Raw genomic sequence first — 20,551 nt, forward strand, 5'->3', positions numbered from 1 at the left:
AGTTGAGTTAGTTCCATTAGTGAGGGACTTTCCAGATGTGTTTCCATCTGATCTTCCGGGCATGCCACGATAGAGATATTGATTTTGGCATTGATTTGTTGCTGGGCACTCAGCCCATCTCTATTCCTCCATATCATATGGCTCCTCCTGAGTTAAAGGAGTTGAAGGAGAAATTACAGGAATTGCTTGATAAGGGCTTCATTCGGCCCAGTGTGCACCTTGGGGTGCTCCTATCTTATTTGTGAAGAAGAAGGATGGTTCTATGCGGATGTGTATTGATTACCGCCAGTTAAACAATGTCACAGTGAAGAACATGTATCCATTGCCTTGTATTGATGACTTATTTGATCAGTTATAGGGTGCCAGAGTGTTTTCCAAGATTGACTTACATTTAGGATATCATCAGTTGAAGATTCGGGAGCCAGATATCCCGAAGACGGCTTTCAGGACCAGATATGGTCATTATGAGTTTTTTGTTATGTCTTTTGGGCTGACCAATATCCCAACAACTTTTATGCACTTGATGCACAGTGTATTTCAGCCTTATCTTGACTCATTCATCATTGTGTTCGTTGGAGACATCCTTGTATACTCCCGGAGTCGGGAGGATCATGAGCAGCACCCGAGACTGCGCTTCATACCTTAAGAGAAAAGAGTTATATGCAAAATTTTCAACGTGCGAGTTTTGGCTAGACTCAGTGGCATTCTTGGGTTATATAATATCGAGTGAGGGGATCCAGGTGGATCCGAAGAATATTGAAGCAGTGCAAAGTTGGCCCAGATCGTCCTCAACTACAGAGATTCGAAGTTTTCTTGGTTTGGCGGGGTATTACCGTCAATTTGTAGAGGGTTTCTCATCTATTGCAGCACCTATGACCAAGCTGACCCAGAAGTGTGCTCCGTTTAGGTGGACAGAGGAATGTGAGGAGAGCTTTCAGAAGCTCAAGACAGCTTTGGGTGATTGTGGATAGGCTGACCAAGTTGGCTCATTTCATTCCTGTGATGACTACCTATTCTTTCGAGCAGCTAGCTCAAATCTACATCCATGAGATCGTCAGGCTTCATGGCGTACCGATATCTATTATCTCTGACCGGGGTATGCATTTTACATCACGGTTCTGGAGAGCTGTACAACATGAGTTGGGTACTCGGGTTGAGTTGAGCACAACATTTCTCCCTCAGACCAATGGGCAGTCCGAGCGTACTATTCAGATATTAGAGGATATGCTCCGTGCATGTGTGATAGATTTTGGGGGTGCTTGGGACCATTCTTTCCACTTTCGGAGTTTTCTTACAACAATAGTTATCAGTCCAGCATTTAGATGGCACCGTATACGGCTCTGTATGGTAGGCGGTGTAGGTCCCCAGTGGGTTGGTTCGAGCCCGGCGAGGCCAGATTATTGGGTGCGGACTTGGTTCAGGATGCCTTGGAAAAGGTTAAGGTGATTCAAGATAGACTTCGCACAGCCCTGTCCAGTTAGAAGAGTTGAAAAATCTACTTCATTCCACATTTAAACAACATAAAAAATCTTTCAATACACTCATAACTCGAGACTATACGTCACATCAAGATAGAAATCAAGCACCAGTAGCCTTTTTTACATCACAAACAAACTCTTTTCGTCATATTCGAACCATTTGGACACATCCCGCAGTCACATCATACTCCTCATATATCCATTCAACCATTCATCGATCCACAAATTCCACTCATAGGGACATTACCGAATATATGAGTCCAAATGTACAAGTTCACATAATTGAAGCTACCGAGCCTAAGCTGCGGTCTAAACCTGGCCTCAAGTCTTCTAGATTGGCCTATCACTAAAACACATAATACACATCTCGAACCTCATTCATAGAATCACAAGTCAGTGATGCACAACTGATACTGAGCGCTCACATGCGCACACAAATGCGTGGAAGGAATTCAAAGAGTTATGTTTCAAGCTGAATCAATTCCGCACGATAAGGAAAGAAAGATGGGAAATTATCCTAAATTCCCTGTAGTCTCTCGAAGATAAGTATGGACGTCATCACACCAATCCGCAAGACATTACTAGACACTTGCTCATGACTTATAGAACTTATGAACCTAGAGCTCTGATACCAACTTGTCACGACCCAAAATCCAACTAGCCGTGATGGCACCTAACCCAACCTGTTAGGCAAGCCAATTTACAAATATCTGATTCAAATAATATTTAACTGACCTTATTAAACACCCCAAGGACTGGTAGTACAAATCATGAGCTTCTAAGATTAGTATTTACAAAACTGGTATGAAATAAACACATTATCTGTTCGAAGTGTACATAAACAGATTCTTATAAATCTAAGGCTACCATGAACAAGAGGCAGCTATGACCGGAACACAGGTACATCTTCAATCCAGCTCCCGTCGATCACAGCAACATGAACATCCAATATCTGCACGCAAGGTGTAGAAGTGTAGTATGAGTATAACCGACCCCATGTACTCAATAAGTAACAAACCTAACCTTAGGTTGAAAGTAGTGACGAGCGGGAACACAAGTCGTGGTCCAATACATATAGCCAACAACATTTCATAACAATATAATTTAAAGCAGCACAAGTAATAATTCAACAATAACATGATCAACTTAATCATGATTTCTGAAAATAGCTTTGCCTTTCAAGTGTATGAGTAAAAACTCAAGTCTTTTACTGAAGTTGCCAAAAATATGAGTAAGTTTGAAACAGTAATTTTTCCAAAATTCCTTTCAACAATAAATAAGATGTTTCATTTTCTTTCCACATAGCCAGTGGAAAATGCATCAATATGCCCATATGCCAATATGTGTGAGAAGTCATGAATGACGTGATACCGTACAACATGAAAAAAATGCATCTCTATGCATGTATGTCAAGTGTGCATGTCACTGCGATGCACCTCAATGATAAAACCATATGCATACTCTCAGAGTATCATTTCACTCAGACCTCCTAGTGACTCAATCCTCTTAGTCACTCAGTCCTCCCAGTCACTCAATCCTCATAGTCACTCAGTCCTCCCAGTCACTCAATCCTCACAGTCACTCATTCCTCCCAAGTCACTCGGCATTCGGCACTCGCACTCGGCACTCGCACTCAGTAGGTACCTGCACTCATTGGGGGTGTGTACAGACTCTGGAGGGGCTCCTTCAGCCCAAGCGCTATAATCTGCATGGACAACTCATGTGCTGCACGGACAACTCACGTGCTATAGTATCAATATACGTATCCACACGGACATCTCACGTGCTATAATAAGCCAATCTAGCCTGCTACGGCGTGCAGCCCGATCCCATAATAATAAAGTATATAAAGCCAATATTGCCTGCTATGACGTGCAGACCGATCCCATAATTATCCTCATAATCAGGCCCTCAGCCTCACTCAGTCATCAATCTCTCCAATCTCTCGGGCTCACGATATCATGAAACTAGCCCAAAATGATGATATGATGAATCAATAAATAACAACAGAGACTGAGAGATGATATTAAATGAATGAACATGAATGAGTTTTAAAATTTCAATTTAAATAAATTCAACAACAATATGACCTCTGTGGGTCTCAATAATACTGGCATATAGCCTCAACATGATTTTAACATGATTCTCAGCTCAATAGCTCTAGTACGTAGAGATTTCCATGATTTCAGATAAGTTCAGATAACTACATAGTTCCACAGGAATAACGGAATCACAGTTCACATGGTGCACTCCCACACGCCCATCACCTATCATGTGAGTCACCTCAACACCAAACACATAACACGTATAATTCAGGGTTTATACCCTCAGCTCCAAGATTAGAAGAGTTACTTACCTCGAACAAGCCAAATCCGATACTGAGCAAGCTTTACAATACTCTGAAAATTCCATTTCATGCGTATCAACCTCCATACGCCTTCCTATCTCCTCAATTCAAGCCAAACGACTCGTATCTATTCGAACAACATGCAAATTAATCATAACTAACTCTAATGCTTACAATTTAACAATTTAAAAAAATTCTCAACTCTGCTCTAAAAATTGACAGAGAGGCCCACGTCTCGAAATCTGACAAAACTTACAAAATCTGAACACCCGTTCCGATACGAGTCCAACCACAAAAAAATTATCAAATTCCGACATCGGATTGACCTTCAAATCTTCATTTTATATTTTTCGAAGATTTTATAAAAATCTGATTTTTCTTGCATAAATTCACGGATTCATTATGTAAATGAATATGGAATCATGAAATATAATCAATATAGGATAAGGAACACTTACCCCAATGTTTTCCCGTAAAAATCGCCCAAATATCGCCTAAACTGGGCTCCCCAAACTCAAAAATTAGTAAAAATGGCAAAACTCCACGTTTTATGGAGTTTTTACGTTTGTGGCACCACAGGTGGCATGGGGTGCTTCTTGTGGCGCCCTTTCCAGTACTTCCAGCAGTCCCAGCGCCAGGGATAGCACCCCACACTACCCTGGGCACTGACGGCGACAAAAAATCATTCCTGACACGGAAATAGGCATAACTCTCTCATACGATGTCCGAATTTTACAATGCCTTTTGTTATGGCTCCGTAATTTAAATACGGATCTAATGCTTCAATGAAAACTGAATTTGGAGCTCATTTGCTTAATGTGATACCACTTATTCTTGAAGAATCGGCGACGAACATTCTAGGAATATCCAACTTAAATTCTGTTAACCATCCGAAATCCACCCGAGGCCCTCGGGACCTCAACCAAATATACCAACAAGTCCTAAAATATCATACGAACTTACTCGATGCCTCAAATCACATCAAATAACACTAAAACCATGAATCATATCCCAATTCAAGTTTAATGAACTTTAAATCTTTCAACTTTCATACCTCGCGTCGAAATATATCAAATCAATCCGGAATGAATTCAAATTTTGCTTAAAAGTCATAAATGATATAATATAGCTATTCCAATTTCTAGAATATGATTCCAACATCGATATCAGAAAGTCAACTCCCCGTTCAAACTTTCAAATTTTTAATTTCCTATTTTCGCCATTTCAAGCCAAATTTAACTACGGACTTTCAAATAATTATCCAGACATACTCCTAAGTCCATAATCATCATACAGAGCTGTTGGAATCATCAAAACTCTATTCCGGGGTCATTTACACATAAGTGAATCATCCGGTCAAACTTTTCAACTTAAGCTTTCATCTTTGAGACTAAGTGTCTCAATTCATTCCGAAACCTCAACGGATCCGAACGAATTACCCTAGCAAGTCACGTAATAATTGTAAAGAACAAATTGAGCAGTAAATGGGGGAACTGGGCTGAAATATTCAAAATGACCGGCCAGATCGTTACACAAAGAGTTGGAGGAAAACATGACATTATCGCAGAAGCTGAGACTAGGCTATATCCAATAACATCGGATCAATTATTCCATCAAACTAAATATATACAGTCGTTGTAGATAAAATGTTCAATAATTGTAGTTATTTTGTATATGTTTCATCAAGTTTTTTGTGTGTTTGCAATGAAATTTTAGGTGAGGGCTTCAACAGATCACATCCATACAGTGATAGATGGTGTGAAGCGCTATATTGTTTGTTTTCAAAATAAGAGATGTAGTTGTGGACAATTCCAGCTTGATGAACTTCCTTGTGCACATGCTTTGGCGGCTTTATGGCACATGAATGAGTCTTATGAAAACTATTGTTCTCCTTATTACACGAGGGAGAGCCTCTTGCATACTTATGAAATACCAGTAGACCCACTTCCTGATGAAAGCAAATGGAATGTGCCACAACATATATTTGAAGAAGTTGTAATGCCACCTACCGGGAAAAGACAGCCAGGAAGACCTAAAAAATAAAGATACAAACCATATGATGAAGTAAATGCAAAGAAGTACAAGGTTTCATGTGGCGACTGCGTACTAGAAGGGCATAACAAAAGATCTTGTAAGAATGCTCCCAAGAGGAAATAAAATTTGATAAAGTCACAAGATTTTTTGATAAATTGTGTTGAGGTGTTCTGGAGAATTATAGTTGAGGTGTAATTGTGTTGATAAATTGAATAAAGGCTGTCTCCTATAATGAAATATTTTCAACTCTTAATGTAGTTGGTTTGTATTTGTTTTGTTTAATTACTGAGTGTATTAATTTCAGCCTTTCATAACTTGATTGGATTATGTATTTTTTGTATGTATAATACATAATTATAGTTAAATTGTAAAGAAATTATATGCTAACAATAACGATATCAAGTACTAACAACTTTCAACCAAAAAAATAACAACAGATGTTTCCTATTCTAAGTAGTAGTATCCTGGATAAAATAACAAAACATAGGGTAAAACAATTGTAGCACAAATCTGCTACAAATAAACTTCAACTGACTTGTTCTTAGATAACAATTTATCTACAACTTTACTACAAAACAGCTACAACTAAACAATCTAACTATAATTTTTCTACAGAAAAGGGCAACTAATTCTTCTTCTTCTTCCGGACTTGTATTCTCTCGTTCACAGCTGGTGCACCTTTTCTTCTTCCTAATCTTCCAGTCACCTCACCCTCACTAATTGCACCAGTATATTGCTTCTTCCTAGCATAATCCCAAAGTAGCGCTTCATAGCGTCTACAGTGTTAATCAATATCAGAAAGGTCTTTCTTTGAAACTGCTAGCTCTCTAATGCTGACATATTCTACAAATGCAGCCACGTATACACCACAATAACTGCAAAAACAAATTAGGGTAAAAGATTTAGCATTCATTGTAAAATAAAATCTGTTAAATAGATAGAAGGAAAAATAACATTTTCATACAATGATCCCTCGTTTTGCTGGGGTAACTCACCGACCAACCACTGAATGTCAAGAGGGTCAGTAACACCTTTTTCAATGTATGCCTTTGTGTTCTTGTGGTTGATGTCTTGACGCTTGCCATAGCAGCTGGTGCATGACAAGTAGAGGGGGATCATAACAACAAACTTGTTGACAACAGATTCAACAAGGTTATAATTTCGTGAAGAGATCATAGAATCATAAACATGTAGAACCCTATCGGTAATGTCAAACACAACCAACAACCAATGAAATTTCTCCACAATGTTTATGGGCATAATCACAAAATTAACTTGATCCCATGCAACATTTGCGAGTAACCTGTACCCCAATATGTATTCTGATACGACGTCCTGAGGTTTGACAACAACAAGCTTCTTTTCGGCAAGAGCATTGATGTACCTCTGATAAATTTGTTCAATTCTAGTCTTGAAGATACAATCAGTGGTTGTAAACCGTATCTTGTTTTGAGGGCCATACTTTCCTATCTTTCTCAAATAGTATAAAATAATATCAATATGCTGCATAAAAATAGATTTCATTAGTTCTCAATGCTTCCTACAATTTAACTTCAATATATCTACAAACAAACTACAAAATCTGGAGATGACATAATAATACAGCTAGTCATTAAATTCTGACAGCGTATGTGTTTACCGAATCGTTGAGGACTTGCCCTGGATGTGCCAAAGTATAAAACCACTCCTTTTTATCAACTTTCTCCACTCCAAGATCATACCACAGCTTAAGCTGGTTATCGTTTATAGAATAAGGCGCCTTCCTCCTATTTAAATACATAGCAATTACAATAAATATGTAGATTCAAGTGAAAATCCAAAAGATGAATGCACTCAAAAATACGAACAAATTGTATAAACTAACCTCTTTGAAACTGTATCGGTACCAAGGTACAACCACTTGTTGAATTCTTCCAACAAGTCAGGATCAACATCTTCGCCAATAACTCCAGTAAATGGATGCTTGATGAGGAAAATTGGAGGTCCAACAGAAGTGCTCCCACCAGAACTGTAAAAAGGGAGAAAGGGGGATCGGGCATGCTTTCCAGGCTGCCTTGATCTTCCTTGATGAACAGGGGTTGTTTCATCTTTATTAAGCTCGCCGAACTTAACAATCTGGGGGAAGTTCTCTGGCAGCTCAAAATCATCAAGTGTAACTTCCCTTTTCTTAGATCTGGAGTCGTTGTCCGAATCACCTACATTAACGTACTCGGCTGGTTCACCTCCTTCTTCACAGCAATCATCTCCTTCTTGTATAAGATTCTCTTCTTGAATGGGAGATTGCATTTTTGTCTCCTTCTCCTCATTCTTCTGTTCTCCTGGAATGCTTATTGTAGCTTCCTGTTTTGGAGATTCTGCAGGCATAGCTTCCTTCACTGTTATAGTAAATATGTTTAAGTCAATCAAATTGTAGATAATTTGTATTAAACACTAACATCACTGCATACAAATTGTAGTTTAAATGTAGTAAATTTATTAAAATGTTGTCCTGCATCTGATATACAAAATGTATTGTAAAATGTGATGATAACATATACTAAATCATACCTACATTCTCTTCATCAAACGCCCCTTCAAATTGGGAAGATAAATCAACATGTACATGAACATTCTTCTCAATTTCTATGTCATTCACGTGCCCTGTATCTAAGAAAACAATTGTAAATATAATGCATATTAGTTGATACAAAATTAGGCAATAGGTAGATATATTATAGACATAATATAGATATGTATATATATGTAGGTATATTGTAGGCATAATGTAGATATATTGTAGATATATTGTAGATGCATGTTTTACTGCTGCTGGCATGCACTGTTTTATCACTATTGCCCAGAAAGTGTTGATTGTTCTTTTCTTTTGAGTGCTCATCATTTTTTGTAGAACTCCCAGCAAACTGCAGGCATTTAATTTGTTAGGCTATATACTTTATGAATGATAATATAAACTTAGACGTGATAAAATCTGTTGTGTAAAATGAATATATTTCAAATGAAACCTTGGCATCAATGTTATCTTTTTGACTGTTTATCGCCTGTAAAACAGCCTTGATTGAGTCATTGAGTACCAGTCGAATGCTACCTAGTTCTTCAAAAACATCTTTCTTAAAAGATCCAAGATCTGAACCAACCTACATATTAAAATATAGAGAGTTAACGAAATAATTTGCACAACATAAATTAAAGAAACCATCTAGGATTATGTATATATGTTACCTTGTCAACATCTTTTCTTAATTTTTTTATTTGTTTTAGAATATCTTTCTTGTCATCTATTCTAATTGCCTGCTTGTGTCCAGATGGAGATGCAGCATCTATCGGATGCTCAGACTTGGTTTCAACTTCTTCAAGGATGTATTCAACTTTATCTGGCAAATTAATTCTTGAAAGCTCTTCTGGTGCTTCAATTATGATGGTGAACTGAGTGAAAAAAATAAATGAGAGTGACTTAGACATAATATGTATAAAAGTTGTAGATAATTTGTATTAGATTGTCTGCGCATAAGTGAAAATCATTTACCTTGATCCATGTTGGTTTGATCATTCTATCTTTAATTGCAGATAACCATATCTTGTCCTTACTAGCTAACCAGCTAAGTATGCGAGGGATAAAATTAGCAACCCTTGTAGCTATATCAGTATTGACGGTAGAGCAACACTCATACAACCATATTCGCATAGCTAGTGCAAAACCTCGAATGACATAAAAATGAACAGAAGGATTGAGTTTGTGCCTAACAGACTGAAGCAATTGTGTATAAGATTCACTACCCCATGCGTAGTTCGCATACTGTCCTGAGTCCACCAAATAGAACCTAAAATGGTCTATCAACCCTGCATTGTCTTTTTTTGAAGGACAAAGGAAGAATTCTATGAGATATAGAATACACAACTTGACTGCATCCTCGTCGTTCACCCAACTACGGCTGGTTACAATTTGTTTTAAGTATGACTTTTCAACTTTTTCCTTGTTTGGAAAATAACTTCTCATTATTTTACTGTCATACGTAGGTGTGTAACCAAAGTCTGTCACTTCCGTAAAATATCTCAGACCACTAATCAGGGCAAACTCTCTCAAACCAAAATTCAGCCTCTGACCCTTTATCTCTGTTGAAAAAAAGTCGGAACCAGATGCATTCAATTCATACTTCATGAGAAGATGAATTGCTTGATTTTGCATACATATGCTGGGCAAGGAAAGCAAATAACCAAAACATGTCTTCTTAAAAAGCTTTAAACCATTTTCAGACAGTAAATCCTTGATTTGGCCAAGAATAGTGGGGCCGGATAATGTCTGAAACCTAATGATCCCATAATCAATATTAGGAGGTACAAAAAATGATCCATTCTGCAGCAAAAGAAAAAGAAAGTTATTAAAATAAGGCTCAAAACTAGAAAATAAAATAACTACATTTATAATACAATTTAACTACAATCAGATAAATAGAGTTAAAAACAGAACACAAAATAACTACAATTATATTACAATTTATCTACAATCTTTAAAACAGAGTAAATACCAGGCAAAATGTTTATATAACAATGTATCTACAATCAGAAACCATAAATGTACAATAAATCTACACAATGTAGACAAATTTTCTACAACTACAAAAACAAAAATTATGTTGATTAATAAGAATGAGAACAAAGTTTTTTAGCTTTAAAAAAAAATATATTGTTGAAACTACTAAATGTTTACCTTCACCAAAGACTGTTGGGGAACAGTTTTAGAAGATTTTTGAACTTTCTTCTTTTTTGAAGGTTTTACATTAGGAGACACTCTAACTTTTTTTGCAACTTTAATGATAGTTTCTTCTTCGACGAAATCATCATCGAAATCAATCTCTTTGCCTTTCCTTTTTGCATATTTGACAGGTATCAACGATTCACCAGCATCAATATCGTGCTTTTGTTTTGTATGAGCTTCTGCCCTATCTTCACGAGGGGAAAGCCTGGGCTTGTTCTCTTTTTCTGCATGAGCTGATTTTGAAGCCTTTTTGGGTGAATTCTCTGAGAAAACACCCAAATCAAATGTAGGAATATCGGCTCCTTTATCTTTTTTAGGGCTGATCTTTGAAGCTATTTTTTTCTTCATTGAAAATCAAGCGAAGCACAAACGTTAATGGAGGAGATTTTTTGCAGAAGAGAGTAAAAATTTAGAATGGTTTTTGAAGAAGAGAGGAAATAGGCGCTAATGGAGGGATTCTGAAGTTTGTGGAGAGAGAATCATGTTTGAGTGCAAGATACGTGGGGGAGGGGGTGGGATGTGGAGAGAGAATCGTGGGAGAGTGGAAGATACGTTAGAGTTATTTTAGGACACTAATTACTATCATTAATTACCTTAAAAATGTACATAAATGATAATTAGGTATATAATATGTAATTATATTAAAACTTGAGTAGGGAGGATAATATAGTTTCAATATAAAAATTCCATATATAAATTCGCAAAGATGTAGCCCAGCCATAATAGGCCATATCTGAATAATGAACATCATTTCCATTTCTTTTTATTCTGATCTTCAAGCGCAAAAATTCTATGATTTCTAAATCATAACAAAACCTAACGTAAATTGATCTTATACTTTCCTATCGCATCTACAAAGAGCAAAACCAGCCACAATCCAACTAGAAAAAACTAAATTTTCTTCTTCCCCAAATTCAAAAGAGCAGAGACTGGAATATATAAATTGGAAGAATTTGCTTCAAGTTCGTGATTTGGCAGGGAAATCAATTAAAGAAATGGACTTTATACATAAATTATTCGAGCAATGATAAGAACAACACAAAAAAATCAATTTCTATTTTTGTCGACGGAAGTTTACACTATATACATTCTTCATAGTGGTGAATGTGTTAATGACAATTAGGATAGTGCATATATATTTTTATACACCGGTATGCAAAAAATTATACACACTTATACAAATTTTCTAAAATATATTTACACTTGTATATATAATTAGTCTTTGGCCATGCACGTTGTGCTTGTACCCCTTATCAGTGAATATAAAATTTTAAAAATGACATAGATATTATTCATAAAACAATCAAATATAAGTTCCTCGAAATGCTAACTTGTTCATTCTAACTAAGTCAAGAGAGGAATTGAAGAAATCCCGCCCTACATGTAAAAGTCCTTTGGATATTCTGATCCATATTGTAATTTAGCTATATGATTTTTTATGTTTTGTGTAGAAGTTCGAAACAATAGGCAAAATATGCTGGCTTATATGTAATCCTTTAATTAGTATCGAATAAGATCACTGTGTGAAGTCAAATAAGTGGAAGTTTAGAAATGAAACTTGATATAAACTAAGAGTCCACCAAACTATGTAGAGAACTAGGTTCTCTATAAGTTCCCACGGAACGCACGCACACAGCAGTAAGTAAATGATACAATGGAATTTTATGTGGAAAACTCCCAGCTCACGGGATTAAAAATCACGACCTACCCTTGTAGGATTTAAACTTCAATACTGAGCAAACTTTAGATTACAACCTATTGTAACCTAGGAATTAACCTCTTAATCCCTCACTAACTTCTTTATTACAAGCCACTTTGTAATAACTCTATTATAAAGACTTACAACTCGACTAATTCTAGCCAAGACACAAACACAAGACTTATGATTTTACAAAGATTTCCTACACAATGCTTCTAACTAAGCTAAGTAGGAATTACAAGTAAAGTGCTTTAACAAAGATGCAACACAACTAAGGATATGTAATGACTCAATACAGGAAACTGGCCCTTCGTTATGTTGTTCTTTGGTCTTGATGCTCTTGAGAATCACTTGCAAGATTGACATAGACTTGAGAGAATGCTTGATCGATTCTTGAATGTGCAAGTATTTTGTTTTACCTTTGCTTGATGTTAATAACTCATTTGTGACATCACTTGAAAGATGCAAGCAAGTTAGGTAAAGGGCATTCCCCATAACGTTGACTGCTGCACTATTTTTGCACTGTTGCGCGTGCAGGCAGCAACTTTACAGCTGTGGGGAGTTGACTTGTACAGTCACCACGGGAGCTGGTGGCCATCTTGTCACGCCCCAAAACCGAGGAGCGCGACCAGCGCTCAACCGAGTGAACCCGACCGAGCAAGCCTGTTAAATTTTCTTCTACCCAAACTCATCCACGAATGAAGATAATACATATTTTTCATTAACTAGACAAAAACGTGATCATATCTACAATACCAATTCATTATCAATAGTTTTCATCATTTTTAAAGTCTCAAATGGGACAAGTAATACAACCACAACATAACATAGTTTGTCTTTTCCAGCACCAATACACAACCCACACTATGTCTACGGAGCTTCTATAGATAAAGAAGAGCACAATGATAATGCCGGCAATAAGGCCCCGGCTATACCTCAAACAGAATACACAAAGAACAAAAGATACATGACCCCGGGATGAAGTGGGGCTCACCAAGTCAGCTGGGAAGAAGGTATACTGCTATCACTGATCAATACCTCTTGATGTGGAACCACCTGCATCCATTTAAAGATGTAGCGCCCCCGGCAAAATGGACGTTAGTACTGCCGAATAGTACTAGTATGAAAACCAAACACCAATTTAAGAATTTAGAAATACAATATGAATATGATGAATCAGGGCGACAATAGAATAATATAGATAACCGTTTAAACCAGAACAATCTTATTGAGAGCTATCAATAACGTTTATAGGATTTAAGATGAGATCCTCTGTAACAATTTTCACACAAAGCGGCCCTGCCGCCTCACCCGATGTATGCATGTAGAGGTGTAAGTACAATACCATAACTCTACTCAAGCGGTCCTGCCGCCTCACCCCAATGCATGCGGGTGGATGTATAACCACAGTACCACGAACCTATACAAAGAGGCTATGCCGCCTCACCCCAATATATGCGGGTGAAAATGCATCAACGATATTAATACCAACACAAAACGGCTATGCCGTCTCACCCCAATATATACATGTGGGTGGTGGTGCCACAACAATACCAAAACTATAGATAAAGTGGTCGTATTGCCTCACCCCAATGTATGCGGGTAGAGGTGCAGTCCCACAATACCATAATCCCTACACAAAGTGGTCATGCCACCTCACCCCAATATATGCGGGTGGAGGTGTATCACAATCCCAATCTCTACACAACTTGGCATAATATCTTTCACATAAATCACGACTTGAAAGTATAACATGTGGATACACAATTCATAGTTTGGAACACATCCTCAATTTATAATGCAATATGATAAGAGCATTTAAAATACGAATTGAACATATATCTTTATCACAAAACTTATCAGAATATTCGATTTGTAATCAACATCTTGGAACTTACAAGAATAATAGGAATTCCAATTCTTAAAGAAGAGTTTAGCCAACATACTTCAATTGAGCTTCCTTAAACTCTAAAATATTTTGGAATTCTTAGCAACTTTAATCTATTTTAGAAATATGACAAATTGAACCAAAATTAGGAAGATGATCATGGTTCTAGCTCATTTGAGCATTTTATCAAACATTAGGTTTGCATAAGGTTTCAATGTCTTTTCATGGAGGATTCCATCATCCCACAACCCAATCTTTATCATTTTTAGCTCAACAATCTTCCTACACCCTTTGATAACACATGCATGTAAAATAAACAACTCTCATGCCCCAAACATTATCTTGCTAATTACCCATTTCTAGACAAAATTCGAAATTGAGGATTAGGGTGTAGAATCTTACTACTAGGATGAAAACCTAGTGAATTTCTCTTATTAATCTTCCAAAATTTGAGCAAGAATTGAAAAATAATTATTGAGGAACACCTTCTCACTCTAGGGCACTCTCTCTCACTCTAAAATATTAGATGTTAGCTCAAAAATGGCCAAAAAAGTGTATTTAACGAAGTAGGGTCAGGTGTTAAAAACCCAAAAATAGAGCTCCGGAACAAGGTCTATGATCGCATATGCGATTTCATAATCGATATGCGGACCGCATATCGGTCGCACAATTTGGCCTCCAAAACTGGGCGTGACTGACTTGGTTTGCGATCATTATGCGTCCCGCAGACCTGTTCTGCGGTCGCATAATACACCGCAGAATTGGTCTGCGGTCGCATAATGCGCCGCAAACCTAGTCTCCAAACCTCCCCTTTCCTGTCTCACTCTGCGACCATTATGCGGTCCATAGAGTGATTCTGCGACCACGTAGTGGGCCGAAGAAACGTCTTCTTTTGCCGAAAATGTTCCTTTATCCCTTAGTGCATTGTTCAACCCAAAAAGTGCGAGCCGTGGCGAGCAAGCTCGCAGTGAAGAATTTCTATAATCCTCAATATGTAAAACCAATTCAGCACCATGAAACATTATTTTCTTTTGCAAAATTTTACGGGGCCTTACACATCTGTTCCCTCTGTTGTTCCTTTAACTCTGAAGAGTTGAACCATGTCCCCGAACTGAGACTTGTTGTTCTTTAAGTATTGAGGATGTGTAACAGGTTCCTTCTATGGTTCTTATCATTAAGTTTGTTAGATCATCAAAACATAACAGGGATACATATATAACCTATCAATTTCCCCCTTTTTGATGATAACAAACCCCATAAGAGCCAGAATGGTAGATCAGTTTCCTATATTCCCCCTGAATTTTTTCCTCGGCTTGTTCCCCCTCAATTATTTTCCCCCCTTTTGGCATCATACAAAGATCAGTAGCAAGCAATAAGCAAAAAGAAGTCTAGCTTGGATAACTCATGCCACATGTGTGCACACAATCATGACTAAAATCAGAGCAAAAGAGTAAGACATACACAACAAAAAGGATGAAACTTTCAATAATTATTGAAAATTAAGCTGGGAGCAGTTCCATTGTTACCAAAACATCCACAAAATAAAAACAACAAAAGGTACCAGTCATAAACATTATTAAGACTAAAAACAGAGGATGGACACTAGGAACTTGACGCTGGGAACATGACGGCTACTAAGGAGCACTGGAAGGGGAAGCACTGGAGGCTGAAGAAGAGGCAAGGGTTCTAAGAAGGATGTTCATGCGAGCATTTGCAGAACCTTGATCGTTTAGCAGTCTATTCTTCAGGTCCTCAACCTATTTCCTGAGAGCAGTATTTTCCTTTGTCAGCGCGAGCAACCTTTGTGTTTTGGGCACCACTGGATCCAGCTTCTTCGTGGGCCTGACTGAGCTGATTTTCGGGAATGGCATTCCGAGCCTTCAACTTCCTTATTTCTTCAGTGACACTATTTTGAGCGTTGATCAGTTGAGAAATAGTCGAAGTGCTGCCAACCCCTCCACTCCTATCAATGCACTCACACTCTTCAAGGGTGGTTTTGGAGAAAGATTACTTGCGAGTTCCTACTTTAGCCTGTCCCAATGGAACCTTGAAAAATTCAAAAACTTTAGTGAGGAGAAACCCATAAGGCAACCCATGATTACCTTCCTTGAACTCTGCTATTTTCTTCAAAAATTCAAAAACTTTAGTGAGGAGAAACCCATAGTGCTTCCATGAGAACTAAGTATGCTCATGATGTAATGGAGCATCTTTTAGCACGTGGGAGTAGAACGTTGTTCACTATTTTGAATAGCAGTTGGTACATTGGAAGGAGGGCCTTCTTGTGTACCCGTTTCCCTTGTTGTACTGCCTTATCCTTCACAATGGTGTTTCTAAAATTTGTAGAGCAGACCCCGTCAATGGAGGACATTCCATCAGTGGACACGCCCAAAATGGCTCCCAGTACAGTAGTGTCCATCACAAAATTAACACCGTTCACTTTCAGAAAAATGCTATCATCCTCAACTATGAAGAAGTCGATATAGAAATTACGCACTTCTGCCTCATATACTCTGGGATTTTCACTTGTGAACAGATGTGTCCACTGTTGGAATTCATAGATCTCCACCAATTGGCGCATTCCTGACATATCCAGAATATCAGGGGAAAATGTACGGCCCCACAGTACCTTTTGGATTCTCAATTTTTCCCTGCTAGAATCCTGGGAAGCACCAACCTTGGTCTTCTTGGAGGAACCAGGTTCCTCAGTGGCATCGGCCTTCCTTTTCACTAATTTTCTAGCACTCTTTCTTTTCTCTGTAGATGTTTTAGACACCCTTTTCTTAGACACTCTTTCAACCAGTTCTTCAGTCTTCTTATCTCCAAGTTCCTCAACCACCTTTCCACCAGATGTTTCACCTTCATCATTTTTCAAACCCATACCACTTACAAATGACTCTTTCTTCGACGTTGGAATTGTAAGTTTCTTTGAGGACTTACGAACTAAGGAACCAGGTTCCTCATCTACCTCATCATCTATATCGACAACTAGTGCTGGAGGCAGTACCCTCTCATTTACAAATATCCCATCCTTCTCCAATCTCTTTTTCTTCTTTCCCTCTTTTCGTTTCCTTAAAACTAACTCAAATTCTTCCTTCTTCTGCAACCTCGTGATAGGTCTCTTAGAAGTGGACCCCTGGGGAGGTGCCTTTCTACTCCTAGCATTAATAAAGCTCACCAGCTCCATATTATAATAATCTTCTCCCTCACTATTCTCATTCTCCTCCTCAGACAGATATCACATCGCAGGAACCATAATTGATAATGGCTTAGCGTAGAAATAAAGAGAGGGGGCGGGATCAATACTGACCTGGAACTCTTGTTAAGAACTAGGGGTTTTATCACTATTAGAGCCATAGGGCGCTTCTGGGGTGGAGGGATCATGTCCCTCAGTTGGTTCCCCAGTTGTACTCTCAGGTGCCGAGGTTTCAACAGGCACCATTTCCCTATCCTCGACCTCTATACCATTATCTTCCCCCTGAAACTTAGACATTCTCTCATAACCTTCAATCAGACTTCCCTCAGCAGCATTGAAAGCATATTTTTTATAGCTTTCTATTTTTGTAACTCCAAAGTAACTTCAGAATGCATAAGAGGATCATTACTTGTAGGATCAAAGCCCGGGGATGCCATTGTCGATTCATCACTGGTATAACCTACACCTTGTTCTTTAGCAGAACTTTCTTCCACTGGTAGACTAGAAATTTCTTGATTTTCTTCTCCATCCATTTTATCTTCGTCAACCATCTTTTCCGGTGAGGCAGAAGTAGAGGTCACGGCCACAAATTTCTTGGGAGTAGATATTTTGCGACTCCAATGAGAACCAGAACTCGACTGGGTTGGAGAGGAAGTAGAGGGTGGTTGTGACTCTAACTTAGAGTTTGGACTAGTCAGAACATGGAGTGTGGAATCTATCACTGGTGTTGCAGCGAATGAGGACACAGTGGGGATGATGCTTAGAACATTTTGTATTTCCTGATTGTCATACATGGTGGAGTGTAGTTAGTTGAAGAGGAGTATTTGAAGAAGGAAAAAGGGAATTTTGGATTCTTGATGTGAATAGTTTTGAAAGTGATTGTGAATGGATTTATTTAAGAGGAGTGAGAGACAGGTTGGGTATAAATTTCTGGTAGTCAGGTCGCTTCATAAAGGTTGAGACGCTTGGATTCAAGAAGCAAAAATAAACTGACAATTTAATGATATGACACCATTTCAGCCATTTAAAACATTGTGCATGAGAGTATAGAGGAACTACTAACCTGTGTCAAAGGAACTAGGTTCCCTGACAGAGTTTGAAAATGTAAGCCTCATCCTTTGACCAACATGCAATGCATTAGCTACTTGTCTGCTCTATAATCGTCATGCGTGTCTACCTGTAACGGTATAGAGGTAAGTTAGACTGCGCTAGAAAACATTTTCCAGCTATTTTACATGTACATTCTTTTGTAGCTAATCATCGAGGGACCAGGTCCTCAGCTTGATTTTATCAATCCTAGTGCCATGCGATTCTTTTCAAAGCGCTCTTTGCTCAGTGTTTTGGTGAAGATATCTGCAATTTGATCTTCTATGCTACAAAACTTCATGCAGATGAGCCCTTTATCAACATTGTCTCTGAGGAAGTGATGTCGCATATCAATATGCTTTGTTCTCTTATGTTGGACAGGATTTTTTGCCATGTTGAGAGCACTAGTGTTGTCACATAGTAAGGGCACGCAATCAGAAAACACACTGAAATCTTCGAGCTGTTACTTGATTGACAATAGTTGAGCACAACAAGAGGCAACTGCCACTTACTCCGCCTAAGCAGTTGAAAGGGCTACTGAGTTATGTTTTCTTGTGCCCCATGAGATTAGACACGAGCCCAAAAAATGTTCCATACCAAAAGTGCTTTTCCTATCCACCAGATAACCAACATAGTCAGCATCAACATACCCTATTAAGTCAAAGTTATCTCTTGAAGGATAGTAGAGAACCAGGTACTTTGTGACTTTGAGATACCTCAGGATTCTTTTGGCAGCCTTCAGATGAGATTCCTTGGGATTAGACTAAAACCTGGAACACAATCCCATACAAAACAATATCTGGTCTGCTTGCTGTGAGATACAGAAGTGATCCTATGATACCTCTATACATAGTTTCATTCGCACGAGAACCAGGTTCATCCATGTCCAAATGAGTAGCAGTAGAAATGGGGGTATCAGTGATCTTTGATCCTTCCGTATCAAATCTCTTCAGAAGCTCCTTGATGTACTTCTGTTGACTTATCATTGTCCCCTCAATAGTTTGCTAAACTTGCAGTCCCAAGAAGAAATTTAATTCCCCCATCATACTCATCTCAAACTCACTTCCCATGAGTTTTGCAAATTCCTCACACAGTGAATCATTAGTTGCTCCGAAGATAATGTCATCAACATAGACTTGCACAATGAGTAGGTTCCTCCCTTGTTTCTTCAGAAATAAGGTGGGATCAATTTTTCCTCTTGTAAAGCCATTTTCTAGAAGAAATTTGGACAACCTTTCATACCAAGCACGAGGAGCCTAATTTAGCCCATATAGTGCCTTGTCAAGTTTAAAAACATGCTTAGGATCTTTATGATTCTCAAATGCAAGAGGTTGCTTGACAATGACTTCTTCCTTTAGAAAGCCATTCAGAAAAACACTTTTGACATCCATTTGGAACAATTTGAATTCCATATGCGACGCAAAGGCAATAAGGATTCTGATTGCCTCCATTCGCGCAACTGGAGCAAATATTTCATCATAGTCAATCCCTTATTCCTTATTGTAACCTTGAACTACCAGCCTTGCCTTGTTTCTGGTTGTGTTACCAAACTCATCAAGTTTATTTCTGAATACCCACCTGGTTCCTATAATAGTTCTGTCAGCAGGTCGTGGAACCAGGTGCCATACACTATTCCTCTCACATTGATGAAGCTCATCTTGCATAGCGGTAATCAAGTCCGCATCTTTCAATGCTTCTTTGATATTTTTGGGCTCAATCAGTAGGATAAAGGCTGAGAAGGAAAGCGTGTTTCTTGCCTTTGTTCTGGTTTGAATTCCTGAATCAAGGGGAGTGATCATATTTTCAAGAATAAGTGAGCTTTTGTGTTTCCAGTTAGACATCTGAACCTCATTGTGGGATGGTCCAAGTATTTCTGATTGTGATTCTCTCTCTGCATGTGGGGTCCCTTGAACTGCATCAACAACTCTATTTTCAACTTCAGTTGTTGTGATTTGGGAACTGGTTTCCTCTCCATCAGCTAGAGAAATAGCTGCACCATCATCATTTAATTCCTTGACGTGACTCATCATGTCAGTTTTTCCATTTGCCATGTCAATGACTTCACCAGGGATA

The 20,551-nt window shown here is 38.2% G+C and overlaps 3 protein-coding genes across 3 annotated transcripts; 1 reads left to right on the forward strand and 2 right to left on the reverse strand.

The window, feature by feature from the left end:
* Window positions 1-4,355: 4,355 nt before the first annotated feature.
* LOC142169169 (uncharacterized) lies at window positions 4,356-5,868 on the forward strand. Its single transcript, XM_075230401.1, has 2 exons — window positions 4,356-4,388; window positions 5,542-5,868. The coding sequence occupies exons 1-2, from the start codon at window positions 4,356-4,358 to the stop codon at window positions 5,866-5,868; spliced, it is 360 nt and encodes a 119-aa protein (XP_075086502.1).
* Window positions 5,869-6,643: 775 nt separating this feature from the next.
* Window positions 6,644-10,960, reverse strand: LOC142169170 (uncharacterized). The gene is made up of 11 exons (XM_075230402.1): window positions 10,565-10,960; window positions 10,360-10,410; window positions 9,383-10,210; window positions 9,079-9,282; window positions 8,862-8,993; window positions 8,663-8,759; window positions 8,407-8,505; window positions 7,724-8,234; window positions 7,499-7,625; window positions 6,863-7,362; window positions 6,644-6,734 (listed from the first exon to the last, which is right to left on the reverse strand). The coding sequence occupies exons 1-11, from the start codon at window positions 10,958-10,960 to the stop codon at window positions 6,644-6,646; spliced, it is 3,036 nt and encodes a 1,011-aa protein (XP_075086503.1).
* A 7,708-nt stretch (window positions 10,961-18,668) lies between these two features.
* LOC142169171 (uncharacterized) lies at window positions 18,669-19,464 on the reverse strand. Its single transcript, XM_075230403.1, has 3 exons — window positions 19,249-19,464; window positions 19,076-19,129; window positions 18,669-18,938 (listed from the first exon to the last, which is right to left on the reverse strand). The coding sequence occupies exons 1-3, from the start codon at window positions 19,462-19,464 to the stop codon at window positions 18,669-18,671; spliced, it is 540 nt and encodes a 179-aa protein (XP_075086504.1).
* Between the last annotated feature and the right edge of the window lie 1,087 nt (window positions 19,465-20,551).

This window comes from Nicotiana tabacum, chromosome 14, assembly GCF_000715075.1.
Source record: "Nicotiana tabacum cultivar K326 chromosome 14, ASM71507v2, whole genome shotgun sequence".
Lineage (NCBI taxonomy): Eukaryota > Viridiplantae > Streptophyta > Magnoliopsida > Solanales > Solanaceae > Nicotiana > Nicotiana tabacum.